The 19670-nt window shown below is 47.4% G+C and overlaps 1 protein-coding gene across 2 annotated transcripts in view; it reads right to left on the bottom strand.

The window, feature by feature from the left end:
* The window catches only part of LOC126272565 (alpha- and gamma-adaptin-binding protein p34-like), a 75830-nt gene that overhangs the window by 35840 nt on the left and 20320 nt on the right, over positions 1-19670 (bottom strand). For both annotated transcript variants that reach the window (XR_007549241.1, XM_049975487.1), the window contains exon 3: positions 8537-8660. Coding sequence is in view for 1 of the 2 variants with exons in the window: in XM_049975487.1 (XP_049831444.1) it covers positions 8537-8660 (124 nt within the window). In the remaining variant the exon portion in view is untranslated. The remainder of the gene's footprint in view (positions 1-8536; positions 8661-19670) is intronic.

The following is a 19670-nucleotide window of genomic DNA, read 5'->3' as shown; positions in this document are numbered from 1 at the left end:
AGCAGTTCCTTTGAATCAATTAGTGCAGGTCCTATATGGTTTTCAAGGAAATCTTATACAATTCTTCCTGCATAACTGTGCCAAGTTCAGGTAAAGATGATGAAGGTGGATAGCAATCGTGCATCCTTCTCCACAAAGAAGACCACAAAGGCTCAATAATATTGAGATCTGATGACTGTGGTGGCCAGAGGACATGTGACAATTCATCCTTTTGCTCACAAAAGCAGTCCTGGGCATGTGAGCTGTGTGAATAGGGCCCTTGCCATCTCGGACCACAGCATCGTTATTGGAAATCATTGTACCTTGGAATCAACCTGACCAGCAAAATGGTCACATAATCTTTGGCAGTAGTGCGACCTTGCAGAGTACTGAATTAGGCTGTCCAAATCATCACCAATACCCTGCCACAGTTCACTCTTGGGTCATAAACTTGACCAGAAGTTGTGAGCATCGTGTAACAAAACTCATCCAACTAAATGACTTTCTTTCAGCATTCCAGAGCCCATGTGTCTGCTTGTGTCTGTGTATGTGCGGATGGATATATGTGTGTGTGTGTGTGTGTGTGTGTGTGTGTGTGTGTGTGTGCGCGCGCGCGCGCGAGTGTACACCTGTCCTTTTTTCCCCTAAGGGAAGTCTTTCCGCTCCCGGGATTGGAATGACTCCTTACCCTCTCCCTTAAAACCCACATCCTTTCATTTTTCCCCTCTCCTTCCCTCTTTCCTGACGAAGCAACTGCCAGTTGCGAAAGCTCGTAATTCTGTGTGTGTGTTTTGTTCATGTGCCTGTCTGCCGGCGCTTTCCCGCTTGGTAAGTCTTGGAATCTTTGTTTTTAATAGATAATAACTTTTATATTGCTTCATTGGAGTCACAGTGATGTGGGTGTTCATCAATTAATGTCGCATTGAAACCACAATCAAGTCCAAATCCGAAGGCGGGGTCGTCAGTGAAGTACAACACTTACAACTGACAACAACATGCAGCCAAAACAGAACTGAACTTCTTCATGGAGAGTGCAACTATTCATGCGAACATTGAATATTCCAGAATGCTGGTATTTATTTGAACACAGAATGTACTAGAATATACAAATGCTATGCATTAAGTTTACCAACCATGCCAACAGACATTGCAATGGAGACGGATGAGCTGGTGTGGTTATTAAGGTGGAATAATGTGAACAACTACTGTTGACGCCAAACACGGTGTGTGGTGTGGGTAAGCCTGCTGATGGAAGTGTTTTCTTGTCAGTGGCAGTGGGCCAGGCAAGGCAGTTGTAATGCTGAGTTCAGCCCCCATGGACCTCAACTTGCATATCTCCATGCAACTACCAACATGGTTTTGGACTTTTTACTTCCCCATAGATTGAATTGCACAGCAAGTTTTCCATTTCCTCTTGGGGGAGGGGCTTTGTACCCCAGATTCTTGTTGAGCCACTGTTGGCCAGTACTGTACCTTTTGCCAACAGTGTTGTTCAGCGGCATTCTCAAGCCTGCACAGATACTAAAGTGGCAAGGAAGGATGTTCTTTTACATGTGATGCTTCTATTTCTTTCTATTTCTTTCTCCCCATTTCATAGTGTTAATTGTGGGCCACCGTGGGCCCAACATTTCTGCAGTGGTGGGAGGAACAGTTGTGCCTACAGAAAGAGCAGCAGCATAAGCAGATGGGGGCACTTCCAAAGCAGAATACAGAGTTACTTCGCATCCACGCCATGCAGGTTGCGGGCATAGTGCCTACTGTGCCGTTTTCTTCTCTGCTCCCAATGCTGTTTGCTGGTTTCAATGAATTTATGGAAAAGCGTGAAAATTACGTGCACCACTTGTTGCTGCACTGCCAGGTAAGGCATATCGTTGATCCAATTGATAAAGCTGCCTTGTTAGTGTCCAGCAGTATGGGGCTATATGAAGTTGTCAAATTTTGAAGCCCTTCACTGAGCATGAGAAATTTGCCTTTGGCAAACTTCGCCAATTGCTTACACAGAATTTTGTACATCAAACCCATGCGTGGTTGCAGTTTAACCTGCACAACAAGTGTGTTGGAGACTCGTATGTGGCCTGGATTGCTAGTTTGTAGGGTTCTTCATGCAAATGTCGTTTTCAGTGTTCAAAATGTGTTACTTCATATGCAGACTCGCTAATTCTGGATGTGATGGTCAGGTTAGCACCAGATCCTGAAGTTCAAATTAAGGTGTTGACTATGTCCTATCCTTCTTAACATGACATTGCCCACATTGCGAAATTGTATGAGCTTAATGGCAGCAGCGGGAATGTCATTTCTGACAGTTGGGAGGTGGCACAATTAGGTGTGCATGGTGCCCTGTGGGGTTCACCGGTGGCCTTCCTTCCTGCCAAGTTGCCATGTATTGGCACTGTTGGTAATTCTTGCGCAGTGGGTCTGCGGTGTTGCTTTGAGCTCAACGTGTTCGCGTTGGTTGCTGTGTCATTATTCATGCCCCCAACATTCTTCAGGTCACCGGTGGTGTTCTCCTTCTGCTCCTTTCCGATTGTCTTTTAGACATGTTCAATGAGTTTGCTCACACATGGAGGCCGTGTGTTGGGTGTGCTGTCAGGTAGGCCATTCCCCTCTCCATTTGCAACAAGGTAAAGGCTGAGATGCAATGTTGGTATTTTGTTGATACAGTGGGTCATCCCGTTGGTAGCGTTTCAGAGCCCAACTGCATGATGCATCTTTGCGTCGAATTTGAAAAGATGGTCAATGTGCAATATGTCATGGATTTTTATATGATACTGCAGCTGGTGGAGTTGTCGACGGGCCGGTATTTTCCACACATCGCCTTGCACGATGCATACATGCAGTTCCCGCTGGATTAAACTTCTTGGACTTCCTTTAGCCCTCAACACACACTTTGGGCTTTACCAGCTTGATTGCATGCCTTTTGGAATCTCACCTGTGTCAAGAATTTATCAACCATATTTGGATCAGTTGATTCGTTTCTGTCACACAAAGTACCTTTATGACACATGCAAGCTGGAAAATTGGAGTTTTTTTTTTCCTCAAAGGTTCATTTTTTGGGACATGAGCTCAGCAAAGCTGGTCTTGTCCTTATGCACAGATGTGTCAAAGACTTTGTCAACTGTCAACAGTCCCAGGAAGTACCATTCAGGACACATAGGACATTGAGGAACGGCGGGCACAGGGCTGCCAGGTAAGACACATGGGAGGACCAAAGGAGTTTCCTATCGAGCATGAGCCCCAGGAATTTCGCAGATTCAACGAACGAAAAGGCAATAGCCCCAGATTTCAAGACGGTGGGAGAAACCAATGTCGTCACCAGAAATTCATACAGACGATTTTGTCAGTTTAAAAGTGAAAGCCACTGTCGATGCTTCATGAGTAAATTTGATCAAGACGGCACTGATGACGCCGGTCAATGAGACATGTCAGTGGAGAATTCAATAGATGGCAAAATAGCCAACAAAATGGGAGCTGGAGATGCCTGGCGGGAGATAGGCCATTATAGGGTTAATTGCAATAGCAAAGAGGATAATGCTCAGGATGGAACCCAGGGGCACACCGTTTTCTGACAAGACAGAACCCACACACACCTCTATATTTTAAAAGTTCCTAAAGGAAACATGGCACGTGGCCACGGAAGCCCCATTGTAATGAGTACAGAGGATATCAGTTCTCCATCAGGTGTCGTAGGCCTTCTCCAAATTGAAAAACATGGTCACTGTCTGGGATTTCTGTAAAAAAAACATATGTGACGTGGGTGGACAAAATAACGAGATGGTCAACTGAGGAAAGCCATGCTCGCAATCCACACTGTGCATTTGTCAGTAAATTGCAAGACTCAAGCCATCATACCAGACGGGCATGAACCATACGTTCCATCACCTAGCAAACACAGCTGGTAAGAGAGATGGGACAGTAGCTAGAAGGGAGGTTTTTGTCCTTACTGGGCTTAGGTATGGGTATGACGGTGGCTTCATACCAACGTCCAGGAAATGTGCCCTCTGCCCAGATGTGGTTGTACATGTTAAGCAGAAAGTGCTTGCCCGCAAGAGGAAGGTGGTGCAACATCTAAATGTGGATGGTGTCTGGCCCTCGGATGGAGGATCGGGATGAACTGAGAGCATGAGCTAGCTCCCTCATAGTAAAGGTGACATTGTAGCGCTCACGAGTCGGAGAAGGGAAGGGTATCACCTGAGACTTCTATGCTTGTTTCTGATGGAGTAAGTTGGAGATAGCAATAAGGGTCCACAATGACATCGTCTGCTACTGTCAGGCTGGAATAGGGGCATGGATCTCTGTCCCAGTGAGCCGTCAGAAATGGCCTACACAACAGAGGAAGGAGTGGAACTGTTAAAAGAACTAGTGAATGAAATCCAGCTAGCTCTTTTGCTATCCCGAAGAACCTGACGACAATTTGCATGCATCTGTTTATAATGAATGCAGTTTGCCATAGTAGGATGACCATTAAAAATGCAGTGAGAAAGTCTCCGTCCACGAATCGTGTCATGGTATGCCTCAGTCCACCAAGGGACTGGGAAACGATGTGGTAAAAATCAAGTGTGAGGAATGGAACTTTCCGCAGCAGTAAGGATAACGTTTGTGAAATATTCCACCTGGTCATCCCAACTGGGGAAATCTTGTTCTTCGAAGGTCATCAGGAAGCTGCCAGTCAGCCTTAGTAAGCTGCCATTTGGGTGTGCACGAAGATGGGGTAGGAGTCAGCAAACGGATAGTACACGGGAAATGGTTGCTCGAGTAGGTGTCAGAAAGAATGGACCACTCAAGATGATGGGCAAGCTGGGCAGTGCAGAAGGACAGGTCCAAATGCAAATAAGTGTGCGAGGAGTCAGAAAGGAAAGTGGGTGCTTCATCGTTAAGGCAGGAGAGGTTAAGTTGGTTAAGGAGGTCAGCCAAGAGGGAACCTCCGTGACAGGTCCTGGGAGAAACCCAAAGGGGATGATGGGCATTAAAGTCACCGAGTAGCAAAAATGGGGGAAGTAGCTGCCCAATAAGCTGAAGGGAGTTTGCTCCAGTGACAATGAATGATGGAGGGACACAAATGGTACAGGGGGAAAAAGTCAGGTGGGGAAGGAAAAGGCGAACTGCAACAGCTTGAAGATGGGTATCAGCGAGATGGGCTGACTATGAATGTCATCCCGTATGAGCAGCATGACGCCCCCAAGAGATGGAATGCCAACCTCAGGGGGAATGCCAAAATGAACCAGTAAGAAATGTGAAAGCTCAAAGCAATCGGGAGGAGAGGGAGGGGGCGGGGGGGTGTCAATATCGTTTCCTGAAGGCAGAGTACAAGGGGATGCTGCAATGCAAAAAACAGCAGTAAATCCTCTTTATGGGACCGAAGGCTGCAAATATTCCATTGGAGGAGAGTCATGATGAGGCACAGATGTAGAGGTGCCACCATAGCAGCTGCCGAGTGACAGCCTGTGAAGGGTTACTACTGTAAGGCTCAGAAGTAGGAGGATCCTACTCCATGGGGTCCATAGAAGCATCGGCTTGCTTGTGTGGTCAGTCTGTGGAGTCCAATGCTGAAAAATGGTTGGTGGTGCGCACTGGCCACATGGAGGCCTGCCGGGCTAAGGTATCCTGTGGCAACACTGTTAAAGAGGATCTTTGAGTCAGCGAAGGAGAAGACCGTTTGTTTGCCTTTGGTGGACTTCTACGAGCCTTTCCGGTTAGAGGAAGACTCTGGTGTTGTCTGGCTGAAGTATTCATGGGAGTACACCTTCTGTCCTTTCCGACCTACCAGTTGTGTAACAGTGACTTCGCCCGTCGAGGCGAGGGTTTGATGGCTTGTTGCACAGCTGGATGGGAGGATGGCGACGCTACCTTGACACTGGGAAATTTCATAACCTCAAAGCTGAATTGGAGATCACATGTCTGCTTGGCCATGTCCTTCATGGAGCACAGGTAACAAGAACAGAACTATAGGTGCCAGACAGGAGAATGCAGGGTTTGTGACTAGCCAGTAACTTGTGAGCTTTTTCGTTTACCCAGATCTCTTGGGCAGCCCAAAGATACAAGGACAATCCTGAGAGGAGGCGGCATGACCGCCATTCCAGTTGATACAACGGGGACAAGGAGGCGGACAATTGTCCTCGTGCGGATCCGTATCACAGGTTACACACTTGGCTGAGTGTCGATAAGACGTTCTAGTGCAGATGAAACGGGTTCAGAATGTATGGCCGAACTGTGATAATTTCATAGCTTGCTTTGATCTTGGACAAAAGCACCACTCTATCAAAGGTGAGAAAGAGTGCAGGTGGGCAGTAAGGACAAAACTACCTTCTTCATTACATGATGGGTGGCAATAACAACCTGATCAGAGAGGTAAGACTGGATTTCGGCCTCAGTTAGACCGCCGAGCAGCCTGGTGTAAATTACATCAAGGAAAGAATTAAAAGTTCTATGGGCCTCGACACGAACATGGTAGCCATGGAGAAGCGAGGCAGCAAATAGTTGTTGTGCCTGAGAATCAGAAGGTCTCCAAAAGCAAAGTGCCATTCCATAAATGAGAGCAGGATTTCACAAGGCTGACAATTGCATCAACACCTTTCTGAATAACACACGGATATTCCGTGGTGAGGGACTGACTGGCTTCAGTACATGAGACCACGAGGAACCATGGTGCAGCAGGAAGATTCTTTGAATCATTAGGCTCTTTATTTTTATGTTTTGCAGACATCAATTGTGAAGATGAGTGACTCATTGAGAGAAAATCCCCCATGATTGCAGGGTCTCAAGGGGGCACACTCGCCTTAGGTGATTGTTCATACCTCAGGTCACACCTCCCGAACACCTGACTGAGGAACCAATCAGTGATTTGGGAAGGTTGCAGCTCAGGCAATCACCCCTCCCTGGGCCTGGCCTGTACCAGGGGTTACTTACGAACCTGTTGAACCGGGGCTGGGAATTATGCTTTACCCAGTCATCTGTTACACGTCAGACACATGGGCTGGCATTCAGGGAGGAAGAAGAAAAAGAGGAACCCCAAACGCCCAAAGCATTCCCAATAACACCCCAGATATGTTCCCCAAGGGAGGGGAAAAAGAATAGCAAGAGCATAGACATGCAGCATGGAAGGGAAAAAATGCTGCAATGGCTGGGGCCCCATGGTAGCCAAGCATAAACCCACAAAAGAGTGGCGAGCTCCTTTCGCCATTTTACTGATACAGACTGATAAAATTACCGATACTGTAAAATTTATGGTGAAATAAATATAAAACTGAAATGGTAATCTTTGACTCAAAATTTCTGTCTGTTCTGTTCTAGCAGCACCACTGCCAGGACATAAAATTGCAAAGTACTTAAGGTGTGTGAGAGTCTGTCCAAAATCGGATTCTGGTTGACACAGTGTTCACTCCTTACAGTACTACCACATATCATTCTCCAAGGACTGGAAAGAGCATCTGACGCTGTCTGTGATCGGTCAGGAACCCCTTTGCCACTCATCAAGATAAGCATTAATTTTCAATACAATACAGCCTAAGAATCAGTTCGAAATGGCTGTGTATGCAAGGTTCTGTATTGGATCACTGAGCCTGCAGGCGGCAGTCGCCGGATGCAAAAACAAGAGCTTCTTGATGAATTTCATGATTCCAGATTAACAGGAAGTATCACATAGGTTTTGATGGGTACATTTGTGAATATCAAAATACGACATAAATGGCCACGTCTTTCGAGGCCATATCTTTCAATTGCATTGATTTAAAACATTTAATTTTTTACATCGCCAAGGGATCATAGCACTTAATATGTGACATAAATTTCAACTTGATATATCTACTGGTTCTTCATTAAAGGGGTTCTGAAAAGTCCGATGGACAGGCAGGCAGGCAGGCAGGCAGACAAAGTGATCCTATAAGGGTTCTGTTTATACCGACTGAGGTGCGGAACCGTGAAAAAGGATACCTTAATTTCAATTACTTGCACCAACTAATGTCCCTGTATGTTCCTCAGTGTTCTTATGCTCATGGTATCTAGTGAAACAACCAGAAGGAAGAAATATTTTTAGTAGCATCAACATTGTAAGTTTTACGGACCCACATACTAGTCTTAATGCTATGTGACATACCCTTTGTACAAATAACTACCTATGTTTAATATCTTTTGTGATAATCATGAAGGGCTTCAGGGAAAGTGGAAACTCTTCATAATTTTGCTGATACTGACTGATAAAATGACCGACACTGCAGAATTTATAGAGAAATAAATTTAAAGCTGAAATGGTAAGCCTTAACTCAAAATTTCTATCTGTTCTGTTATAGTGACACCACTGCCAGCACATAAAATTGTTAAGTACTTAAGGTCGTAACTTTTTGTGAGTATACCAAAAATTATTTCCCAGTTGAGATAGCATTCACACTGGGTATAGCAGGAGAGCATACTTCAATACTTATTTAAGGGACTTATCCACTGCTTTTCTCTTCACAATTACATAGCTTTTCAAGCTTATTTTCCAGTTTAAGTGTCTTTAGATACAGCAAGCTCTAGAACAACTACACACATCAATACACAGTTTTCTCTGGAAAACACGCCGTACCTGTGACTCTGGCCAGTCCTTCAGGGGGTTCCTCCTCACATCGATCACATAGCAATATTTGAACTTCAGGCTCAAACTCCTTAAGGAATGACAACCAACCTTCAACAGCAGAAAGACCATCACTCTGAAAATAATTAACATAGAATGTTATGAATTGATAACGTATTTCTACTTAAATTAACAATACAGCCAGATATGCTGCAGAACAATGTGGTTATTATGATGTATTTCTAGTTTTTAATAAATGAAAATTATGTGGCGATATAAATATGTGAAACTGTGCATGCAACAATTCTGTCCCAAATATAGCCATAAATGCAAGTGATGATTTTTCCATAAAAATCTTATAAACACAGATCTCCACTGTCCAGACTGCCATTGCCAAATTTCAACGTATTACTGATAAATAAACTTCAATCTGCACAACACTGTAAAATCATTTTAAGTTATCATACAAAATGCACAAACATATTAACAATATTGTAAATATGTCACATTACTAATTAACTGTTTGGCACAAGCTGCTTATTGATGGCAATTTATCTTGCCGGACTAGTTTCAGGTGTTTGCTGAAACTTCCTGGCAGATTAAAACTGTGTGTCGGACCAAGACTCAAACTCAGGACCTTCATCTTTCACAGGCAAGTGCTATTACCAACTGAGCTACTCAACCATGATTCACAACCAGTCCTCACAGCTTCACTTCTACCACTATGCTGATTACATATATAAATCATATAATTGTATTATTACATAAAATCATCCCTGGCACACGCTAAAAAGCACTACACATAAGGTACTGTTGACAACGGACGAGTGCCTAAAACTATTCAGGTTGAAAAATTACTATCAACACACAGTTCATGTCAACCAATTATTATTAACATGAAGTATTTAAAATTCTGCTTAACCCACCAGGTTAGCCGAGAGTGCTAATGCACTGCTTCCTCGACTCGGGTAGGCGCGCCGGCCCCAGATCGAATCCGCCCAGTGGATTAGCGACTAGGGCCGGTGTGCCGGCCAGCCTGGATGTGGTTTTTCGGCTGTTTTACACATCCCACTAGGTGAATAACGGGCTGTTCTACACATCCCACCTCAGTTACGCGACTCACAGACATTTGAAAAATGTTCACAACTATTTCATTGCTTACACTAGACACAGACAGCTGGGGTACAATAATTCCATCTTGGGGATACGGGTGGTGACAGGAAGGGCATCTGGCCACCCTCTGACATCAACATCACCAAATCCATAGTAACTAAGCCGACCCCGCATTGAAGTGGAACAAAGGCCCAAAGTAAATGATGATGATTTAAAATTCTGCATACTGCAGAGTACCAAATGTGCAGCACACTCATATTAACCATAAGTAATTTTTTCCCATTATTTACAGTGTTTAACAGTAACAAGATGATCTATGACATAAACAAGATGAACCTGTTACATTATGGGCAAGTTCTTCTCAATCTGGGATCTCAGTGACCTGCCCTCCTTCCCAATCTTCCTGATGAAAGAACTAACAGTTACATAAGATATAATGGCAGTTTTTTTTATATATATACTTAATAGCAGTAATAGAGAGTAGGTACCTGAAAGTAGGTAGTGGCCAGTCATTCGGTCTCCTCCTAAGTTTACAGTTTTCTCAAGTAAATTCTACTTCTGAATCAATGAACCCCATTAAATAGTCATTTTTATGCTGCATGTTATATTAAACCAAAAAGTACTCTATTCCAAGCAGCAACTACCCATGTGTTCGACAAGGAATATATCTGGTGCAAAATGTGTTATTAAACAAAAACAAAAATCTGAGCAGTTTGACATTGGCTGTTTACATCTGTTCTCATAAAATACTCTTTCAGAATTATGAATTCCTACAAATGGGAAATAATATAAGCAAAAAAAAAAAAAAAAACTGAAGACAAAACTAGTTTCCAACGACCTCACCTTTCCTTTATCCATCTTGTTGTTTGACCTTTGCTTTTTCAGTCTCTGATTTTGGTCTCTGTTTCAACTATTTTTAATAGGTAAAGGTAAGGGCAAGCTCTCCATATTTCAAGGGATTCTTTCGGAGTGAAATTTCAGAAGATAAATGTATACATCAGCCTATTCATGTGCTTGAAATCCATGGAGTGTATTGATGCCAAGCAGTGCTCTGCAAACATTGACCAACATGGTTATTCAAAATGTGTGTACCTCTAGTGTTCAGAGCAGCACTCTTCTGTGAGTCTAAATGTTTGGCCTGTGTGTGACCGACTGCATTGGATGTTGTTGTTGTTGTGGTTTTCAGTCCTGAGACTGGTTTGATGCAGCTCTCCATGCTACTCTATCCTGTGCAAGCTTCTTCATCTCCCAGTACCTACTGCAACCAACGTCCTTCTGAATCTGCTTACTGTATTCATCTCTTGGTCTCCCTCTATGATTTTTACCCTCCACACTGCCCTCCAATACTAAATTGGTGATCCCTTGATGCCTCAAAACATGTCCTACCAACCGATCCCTTCTTCTGGTCAAGTTGTGCCACAAACTTCTCTTCTCCCCAATCCTATTCAATACTTCCTCATTAGTTATGTGATCTACCCATTTAATCTTCAACATTCTTCTGTAGCACCACATTTCGAAAGCTTCTATTCTCTTCTTCTCCAAACTAGTTATCGTGCATGTTTCACTCCATACATGGCTACACTCCAGACAAATACTTTCATAATGACTTCCTGACACTTAAATCTATACTCGATGTTAACAAATTTCTCTTCTTCAGAAACGCTTTCCTTGCCATTGCCAGCGTACATTTTATATCCTCTCTACTTCGACCATCATCAGTTATTTTGCTCCCCAAATAGCAAAACTCCTCTACTACTTTAAGTGTCTCATTTCCTAATCTAATACTCTCAACATCACCCGACTTAATTTGACTACATTCCATTATCCTCGTTTTGCTTTTGTTGATGTTCATTTTATATCCTCCTTTCAAGACACTATCCATTTCGTTCAACTGCTCTTCCAAGTCCTTTGCTGTCTCTGACAGAATTACGATGTCATCGGCGAACCTCATATTTCTTCTCCATGGATTTTAATACCTACTCCAAATTTTTCTTTTGTTTCCTTTACTGCTTGCTCAATATACAGATTGAATAACATTGGGGAGAGACTACAACCCTGTCTCACTCCCTTCCCAACCACTGCTTCCCTTTCATGCCCTTTGACTCTTGTAACTGCCATCTGGTTTCTGTACAAATTGTAAATAGCCTTTCGCTCCCTGTATTTTACCCCTGCCACCTTCAGAATTTGAAGGAGAGTATTCCAATCAACATTGTCAAAAGCTTTCTCTAAGTCTACAAATGCTAGAAACGTAGGTTTGCCTTTCCTTAATCTTGGATAACAATCTGTTAAGCTCCTAATTTTAAGAGGTAAAAATGGTCTTTTATGTTGCCAAGGAAATTTTGAAACTCATTCTGGGAACTATAATTTTGTCAGATGGCCCGAAAACGCATCACATCTCATGCTTGTCAATAATCCTTCCTGACAGGTCACCAGCGGCATTTCAAAGACAGGTGGTCACTTGGTTTCTCTGCCTACCCCTGGTATAATCAGGAATGTCCTTTCCAGTTACTATAAATGGAGGAGACTTTGTGTCACATGGGTGGCTTTGTGCCAATTGCACCTCCATCTAAACAAATGTCTCCCAGCAGTTTGCATTCTCCCAACAAGAAGTGTTAAACACCCTCAAAGTTGACTGAAAATTTGTACCATCAGCACACGCATAAATCATTTTCATCTGCCTTCAGATGTTCCCACCAAATCATCCGGTATTGTCTGCCCATTTTGCAGGCAAGTTCGTATGTCTAAAAATCATTATTGCATCTCACAGAAGGGAGGACGTCAGCTAAACCAAGTCAGAATACAGTTTTGAGCCATTATCGTAAGACACCACGCAACTGCATCAGTGCGGCTCCGTGAGGGAACTGTCAGCCAGAGCAATGCGACACCAGTGCTGGGATGAGTCGATGTCCGAGACCAGCTGGACAAATTGGTTAGATGGTTGGTTGATTGGAGGTGAAGGGACCAAACACCAAGGTCATCAGCCCCTTGTTTCAAATGTGGTCCATTCAGATAATTTGACATCTCAGAAAAGTCAGAATGATAAAAGGGGAAAGACTAAAAAAATGTAAAAGTGCAGTCGTGTTGTCAATGGTAAAAACAAAATGAGGTAAGAGAGCAAGAGAGCGAACCCAAGGCTATGTTAGAGGCAGGAAATATCCCACTTCTGAAGCAGTAGAGGCAAGACCAACTGAGACTTAAAAGTCTTCAACCGCTACAACGTAGAAGTGCATATGGGAAAAGGAGACTAACCAATTCTAAAAAGCAATAAAAACAGAGTAAATGGGGAAGAAAAGAGGATCTTGGCCAGGGAGGGGAGTCGGGAATCTCCAAACACAGCTCACAGTGGGAGATACCCCAACACACACAACCCTGCCCCACCACCAGAGTGAGATTAAAAACTTTAAAATTGAGAATAAAAACCATTTTCCTGGAGGAAACAGAGAACCAGTTCGACCATCCGGGAATCATCAGCCAACGTTAAAGGTAAAGTGCAGGGAAGTCTGTACTTAGTACGCAGAGCCCAAAGAAGGGGGCATTCCACCAAAATGTGGGCTACTGACTGGTAGACTCCACAACCACAAAGTGGGGGTGGCTTTTTACGCAAAAGAAAACCATGGGTCAGCCTGGTATGGTTGATGTGGAGAGGACACAGTGTGGACGAGTCCTTTCGGGAGAGGTGAAAGGAAGAATGCCACGGGTCTGGTCTCACCTTAATCACACGAAGTTTATTAGACAGGGAGGTAGCCTCTCAAGAGTTGGCCCATGATTGTGCGAAGTGGGATTTGATGTGGAGCCATAAATCCGCTGCAGGAGGGGTTACAGAGAATGGGGGTAAGTGACTGCTCCCCCAGCCAAATGACCAGCAAGCTCATTACCTGGGATACCCATATGGCCAGGGACCCAAACGAAGTCAACAGAACAAGCAGCACGGTGAAGATCAGCGAGATGGTCATGGAGGGCCGAGACCAAGGGATGGCGCGAAAAACACCAGTCAATAGCCAGAAGGCCACTCAATGAGTCCGTTCATAACAAAACGTGGTTGTGTTGGGACTGTTTAATAAAGGTAAGGGACTGGGAAATTGCCTTCAATTCCGCAGTAAACACCCCACAGGTAGGTGGCAGCAGATGATTTTCCGTGCCAACAGAGGACGTGAAGGCATATCCCACACGATCAGCAGATTTAGAGCCATCGGTGTAAAAAACAACAGCATCATGAAACTCCCATAAAATTCGACGGAAAAAGGAACAGAACATCATTGGGGGGATGGAATCTTTCGGACCTCAGCAGAGATTCATCTGAATTCGGCGCCGAGGGGGGGAGAGGGGGGGGGGGGGGCAGAGGGAGGTTGGAAGACAGGACAAAGAAGGAAACTGAAAATCACGGCGAAGAGACGCAAGGCAGAGCCCACCCGGTAAACCCGCCCAAGAGCGGGAATCAGGTGGGCGACGTCCATGGTCTGGGAACAGGATAGAATAGGAAGGATGAGTGGGAGAGGAACGGACAGCGATTGCATAAGACACCAGAAGCTAGGACCGCCGAACAGAAAGGGGGGGGGGGGGGGAGAGAGGGGGATCCCAGTTTCAACCAGGAGACTATCAACAGGACTAGTAGGGAAGGCACCAGTGGCCAAACAGATACCACGGATCATGCATCCAGCACGTGCAGTGTGGAAGGAGCAGCCTAACCATAAACTTCACAACCATGGTCCAAGCGAGACAGAACTAAACCACGAACAAGGCGGAGAAGGATGGAGTGGTCCACACCCCAAGAGGTGTGGGCAAGGAAGCGAAGAACATTGAGTTTACAGAAACATCCTACCTGCAGAAGTCTGATATGAGGCAGCCAAGTGAGCTTGTTGTCGAAAAGAAGACCCAAGAAACTAAACTGTGGGACCGCAGGCAATCGTTGTGCATCGAGATAGAGCTCCGGATCGGGGTGGATCATAGTACGGCGACAAAAGTCGACCACCCAACCGCGATTTTAAAGGAGAGAATTGAAACCCATGTGAGGGGGTCAATACAGAGGCACGCCATATAGCTCCCTGGAGTTGCCGCTCTGCAGAGGCCATCAAAGACGAACTAACCCAAATGCAGAAATCATCCACATACAGAGCAGGGGCGACCAAAGGACCGACAGAGACCACAAGTCCATCGATTGCAATTAGGAAAAGAAGTACAATCAATACAGAACCCTGTGGGATGCCAGTCTCCTGGAATCATGGAGAACTAAAAACAGTACCAACCCGAACCCTGAACGACCGGTGAAACAGGAACTGGCATATAAGAATCGGGATTGGGCCCCAAAGACCCCACTGATGAAGTGTAAGATGCGATGGCACCAAGCCGTGTCATAGGCCTTGCAAGGGTTGAAAAATACTGCAACGGTTGGTTGGGTGTGGGATTGAAGGGACCAGACTGCTAAGGTCATCGGTCCCTTGTTCCACGATAAAATCACACGAAATAAAAACTGTCAGTCATTAAAAACGGAGAACTGAGACAAGGGACAACACAATACAAGAAAGACAGACAAAGACCAGACAAACGGAACTAAAATCACACCGAATGTGAAGGTGGTTGGCCGACCATGAAAATAAGGAAAAGCCAACCACCAAATGACATTAAAACCCACAGTTTAAAACCACAGGCCAAAGGCCCAAGTCAATACAGGAAATAAAAGGACAAACACTCAAATCATACGATAAAAACCCCCTGCCCGAATAAAACTCAACACGAGGTCCGCCATAGCAACGTCATCACATAAAAGGGCAGGGAGGGTATCAGGCAGCGCAAACGTCTGCCTGAGTCCTGTTAAAAGCGGGCAGTCCACCAAAATGTGGACCACCGTCAGAGCTGCCCCGCAGCGACATAGCGGTGGGTCCTCCCGGCACAACAAATGGCCGTGCGTCAGCCACGTGTGGCCAACGCGCAGCCGGCAGAGGACGACAGAGTCCTTCCGAGAGGCCCGCATGGAGGAGCGCCACACACCGGTCGTCTCCTTCACCGCCCGAAGTTTGTTGGGCGTGGGCAGGGTGCGCCACTCGTCACCCCAGGCACCAAGCACTTTCTGGCGCAAAAGCGACAGGAGATCACACTCCATAAGGCCGAGTTCCAGAGCCGGTGAACTCACTGCCTGTTTAGCCAGCGTGTCAACCCGCTCATTGCCCGGGATGCCGACATGACCTGGGGTCCAAACAAAGACCACGGAGCGGCCGCAACGGGCAAGAGCATGGAGCGACTCGTGGATGGCCATCACCAGACGGGAACGAGGAAAGCACTGGTCAAGAGCTCGTAAACCACTCAGGGACTCACTAAGATGACAAAGGACTCACCTGAGCGGGAGCGGATATACTCTAGGGCGCGATAGATGGCAACCAACTCGGCAGTGTATACACTGTTCCCGGGTGCCAGCGACCGTTGCTCACAATGATCCTCTAGAGTAAGAGCGTAACCAGTGCGACCAGAGACCATCGAACCGTCGGTATAGGCTACAGCAGATCCAGGAAACTCAGCAAGGAGAGAAACAAAGCGGCGGCGGAGCGCCGGAGGAGGGACCGAGTCTTTCGGACCCTGTGCCAAATCCAGCCGAATGCATGGTCGGCGCACACACCAAGGGGGCAGACGGAGATTGGCCCGGAAAACAGGCGGGAGAGGAAAAAACTCAATCCCACACAGTAGAGCCCGGATGCGAACCGCGACCGTACACCCTGACCGGGGCCGCCTGTCTGGAAGATGGACGATCGAGTGCGGGAACAGGAGATGGTAGTTGGGATGCCCTGGCAAGCTACAAAGGTGGGCAGCATAAGCGGCCAGAAGTCGGTCGCACCGGATCCGCAATGGAGGAACACCAGCCTCCACAAGTAAGCTGTCAACAGGGCTTGTCCGAAATGCTCCTGTGGCGAGTCGGATCCCGCAGTGATGGATGGGATCCAGCAATTGCAACGCTGATGGCGATGCCGAACCATAAGCCACACACCCGTAATCAAGGCGGGACTGGATCAGCGCTTGATACAGCCGGAGAAGGGTGGACCGATCAGCACCCCATCCGGTGTGGCTAAGGCAACGGAGAGCGTTTAAATGCCGCCAGCATGTTTGTTTAAGCTGCCTAATATGAGGCATCCAAGTCAACCGGGCATCAAATACCAGTCCCAAGAACCGATGCGTCTCTACCACAGCAAGAGGCTCACCGTCAAGGTAAAGGCGTGGCTCAGGGTGAACCGTGCGACGCCGGCAGAAATGCATAACGCAGGTCTTAGCGGCCGAAAACTGGAAGCCGTGCGCTACAGCCCACGACTGCGCCTTGCGGATAGCGCCCTGCAGCTGGCGCTCAGCAACTGCAATGCCAGCGGAGCTGTAGTAGAGGCAGAAGTCGTTTGCATACAACGAAGCTGCGACGGACGATCCCACCGCCTCAGCGAGCCCATTGATCGCAATTAAAAACAGGGAGACACTGAGGACAGACCCCTGTGGGACCCCGTTCTCCTGGACCCGAGAGGAACTATGGGACGCAGCAACTTGCACGTGGAAGGAACGAGACGACAGAAAATTCTGAATAAAAATCGGGAGCGGGCCCCTAAGACCCCACCCATGAATTGTGGCCAGGATGTCATATCGCCAAGTCGTATCATACACCTTCCGCATGTCGAAGAAGATGGCAACCAGATGTTGGCGGCGTGCAAAGGCTGTACGGACGGCAGACTCTAGGGAGACCAGATTATCGACGGCAGAGCGGCCTTTACGGAACCCACCCTGAGACGGAGCCAGAAGGCCTCGAGACTCGAGGAGCCAACTCAACCTCCGGCTCACCATACGTTCTAGCAACTTGCAAAGAACGTTGGTGAGGCTTATGGGGCGGTAGCTGTCCACCTCCAGCGGGTTCTTGCCAGGTTTCAACACGGGGAGGACGATGCTTTCTCGCCATTGAGACGGGAACACACCCTCAACCCAGATGCGGTTGAAAACATCTAGGAGGCGTCGCCGGCAATTCACAGAGAGGTGTTTCAGCATCTGGCTGTGGATGCGGTCTGGCCCAGGAGCCGTATCAGGGCAAGCAGATAGTGCACTCTGGAATTCCCAGTCGCTGAAAGGAGCATTGTACGACTCCGCGTGGCGCGTGTGAAAGGAAAGCCTCCAACTTTCCAACCGCTCTTTCCGGGAGCGGAAGGCCAGTGGGTAATTCGTAGATGCGGAACACTGAGCAAAATGCGCTGCTAACCGGTCCGCAATCGTGTCGGAGTCAGTACACACCACTCCATTCAGCGAAAGCCCAGGGACAGAGACATGCGGCCGATAGCCATGGAGTCGCCTAATCTTAGCCCAAACCTGCGATGCAGAGGTACGGACGCCAATGGTGGAAACATACCGTTCCCAGCACTCCTGCTTCCGTTGGCGAATAAGGCGTCGGGTATGGGCACGGAGCTGTTTAAAAACGATGAGGTTCTCCAAGGACGGGTGCCGCTTATGGCGTTGAAGAGCCCGCCGGCGATCTCTAATCGCCTCTGCGATCTCGGGCGCCCACCAAGGCACAGTCCTCCGCCGAGGGGACCCGGATGAACAGGGAATCGCAGATGCCGCCGCAGAAACGATGCCGGTGGTGACCGACTGAACCACCGCATCAATGGTGTCAGGGGAAGGAGGTGCGATAGTGGCGAGAGAGGAGAACAAGCCCCAATCAGCCCTATTCAGAGCCCATCTGGAGGGGCGTTCAGAAGAGTGACGCTGTGGTAGTGACAGAAAGATGGGGAAATGGTCACTACCACATAAGTCGTCATGGACACTCCAGTGGATGGATGGTGAAAGTCCGGGGCTGCAGATAGAAAGGTCGATGGCCGAAAATGTGCCATGGACTACGCTGAAATGTGTCGGCTCTCCCGTGTTTAAGAGGCAGAGGTCAAGCTGCGAGAGAAGAGTCTCGACATCTCTACCCCGGCCAGTAATTGCGGCGCTACCCCACAGGGGGTTATGGGCATTAAAGTCGCCCAGTAACACAAAAGGAGGAGGCAGTTGTGCTATCAATGCAGCCAACACATGACGCGAGACATCACCATCTGGCGGAAGATACAAACTGCAGACAGTAATAGGCTGAGGCGTCCACATCCTTACAGCGACAGCCTCTAAAGGTGTGTGAAGAGGTACACATTCGCTGTAAGAGTTGAGGACGTAGACGCAGACTCCACCAGATACCCTCTCATAAGCTGCCCGGTTCTTGTAATAACCCCGATACCCACGTAGGGCAGGGGTCCGCATTGCCGGAAACCAAGTTTCCTGTAGGGCAATGCAGAGGAAAGGGTGACTGCTGATGAGTTGGCGAAGCTCAGCAAGGTGGTGGAAAAAAGCGCTGCAGTTCCACTGGAGTATCGCTGTGTCCATGTCCGAAAAAGGCGTGAAGGGGCCGAGGAGGCAGATCACGCCACTGGGTCACCTGCTGCCACCGATGGAGGACCAGTACAATCTGCTTCCATGGTGTCTGAGGGTCCGGCGAGATCCAGGTCCTCAGCGGACGCCCGGATCTCCACCTTATCCTCGGACACAGAGCCTGTGGGGAGCAGTGTGGTGGATGCCACCGCGTGGTCCTTGGCCTTAGAGGTCTTCTTCTTCGTCTTGTCTCTCTGGTCCTTGGGTTTCCTTGGCTGGGAGGGCTCCAGCGAGTCAGTCTCCGGGACGGAGGAGGAGCGGGAAGCCCTGCGACCAGCCGCTGGTCTGCTTTTCTTCCACTGACTGACGTCACCCTTCCCAGAGGCGGAAACCTGGGAAGGAAGGGACCCAACGGACCCTTTCCGTGCTATTCGAGCCAGGGAAGTTTGAGGCTTCCCCAGCTTAGAAGTGGGGACTGATGTCCCCGATGGTTGGGGGGTTGCTGCTCTTGAGGCAGGTAGTGCAGGAGCAGCAGGGAGTGAAGTGCCCCCCACCATCAAGGGGGCAGGTGTAGCATTCCGGCTCTGAGAGGTGGCAGTCTGAGGGAGAGCTAATGGGGCCATAACAGTAGTAGCCGCGGCGTAAGAGGCAGTCATTCGAACAGGATGGAGGCGTTCAAACT

The sequence above is a fragment of the Schistocerca gregaria genome, chromosome 5 (assembly GCF_023897955.1).
Source record: "Schistocerca gregaria isolate iqSchGreg1 chromosome 5, iqSchGreg1.2, whole genome shotgun sequence".
In the NCBI taxonomy this organism is placed as follows: domain Eukaryota; kingdom Metazoa; phylum Arthropoda; class Insecta; order Orthoptera; family Acrididae; genus Schistocerca; species Schistocerca gregaria.
Note: the sequence above shows the minus strand (reverse complement) of the source record. Positions and strands in the feature narration are given on the sequence as shown.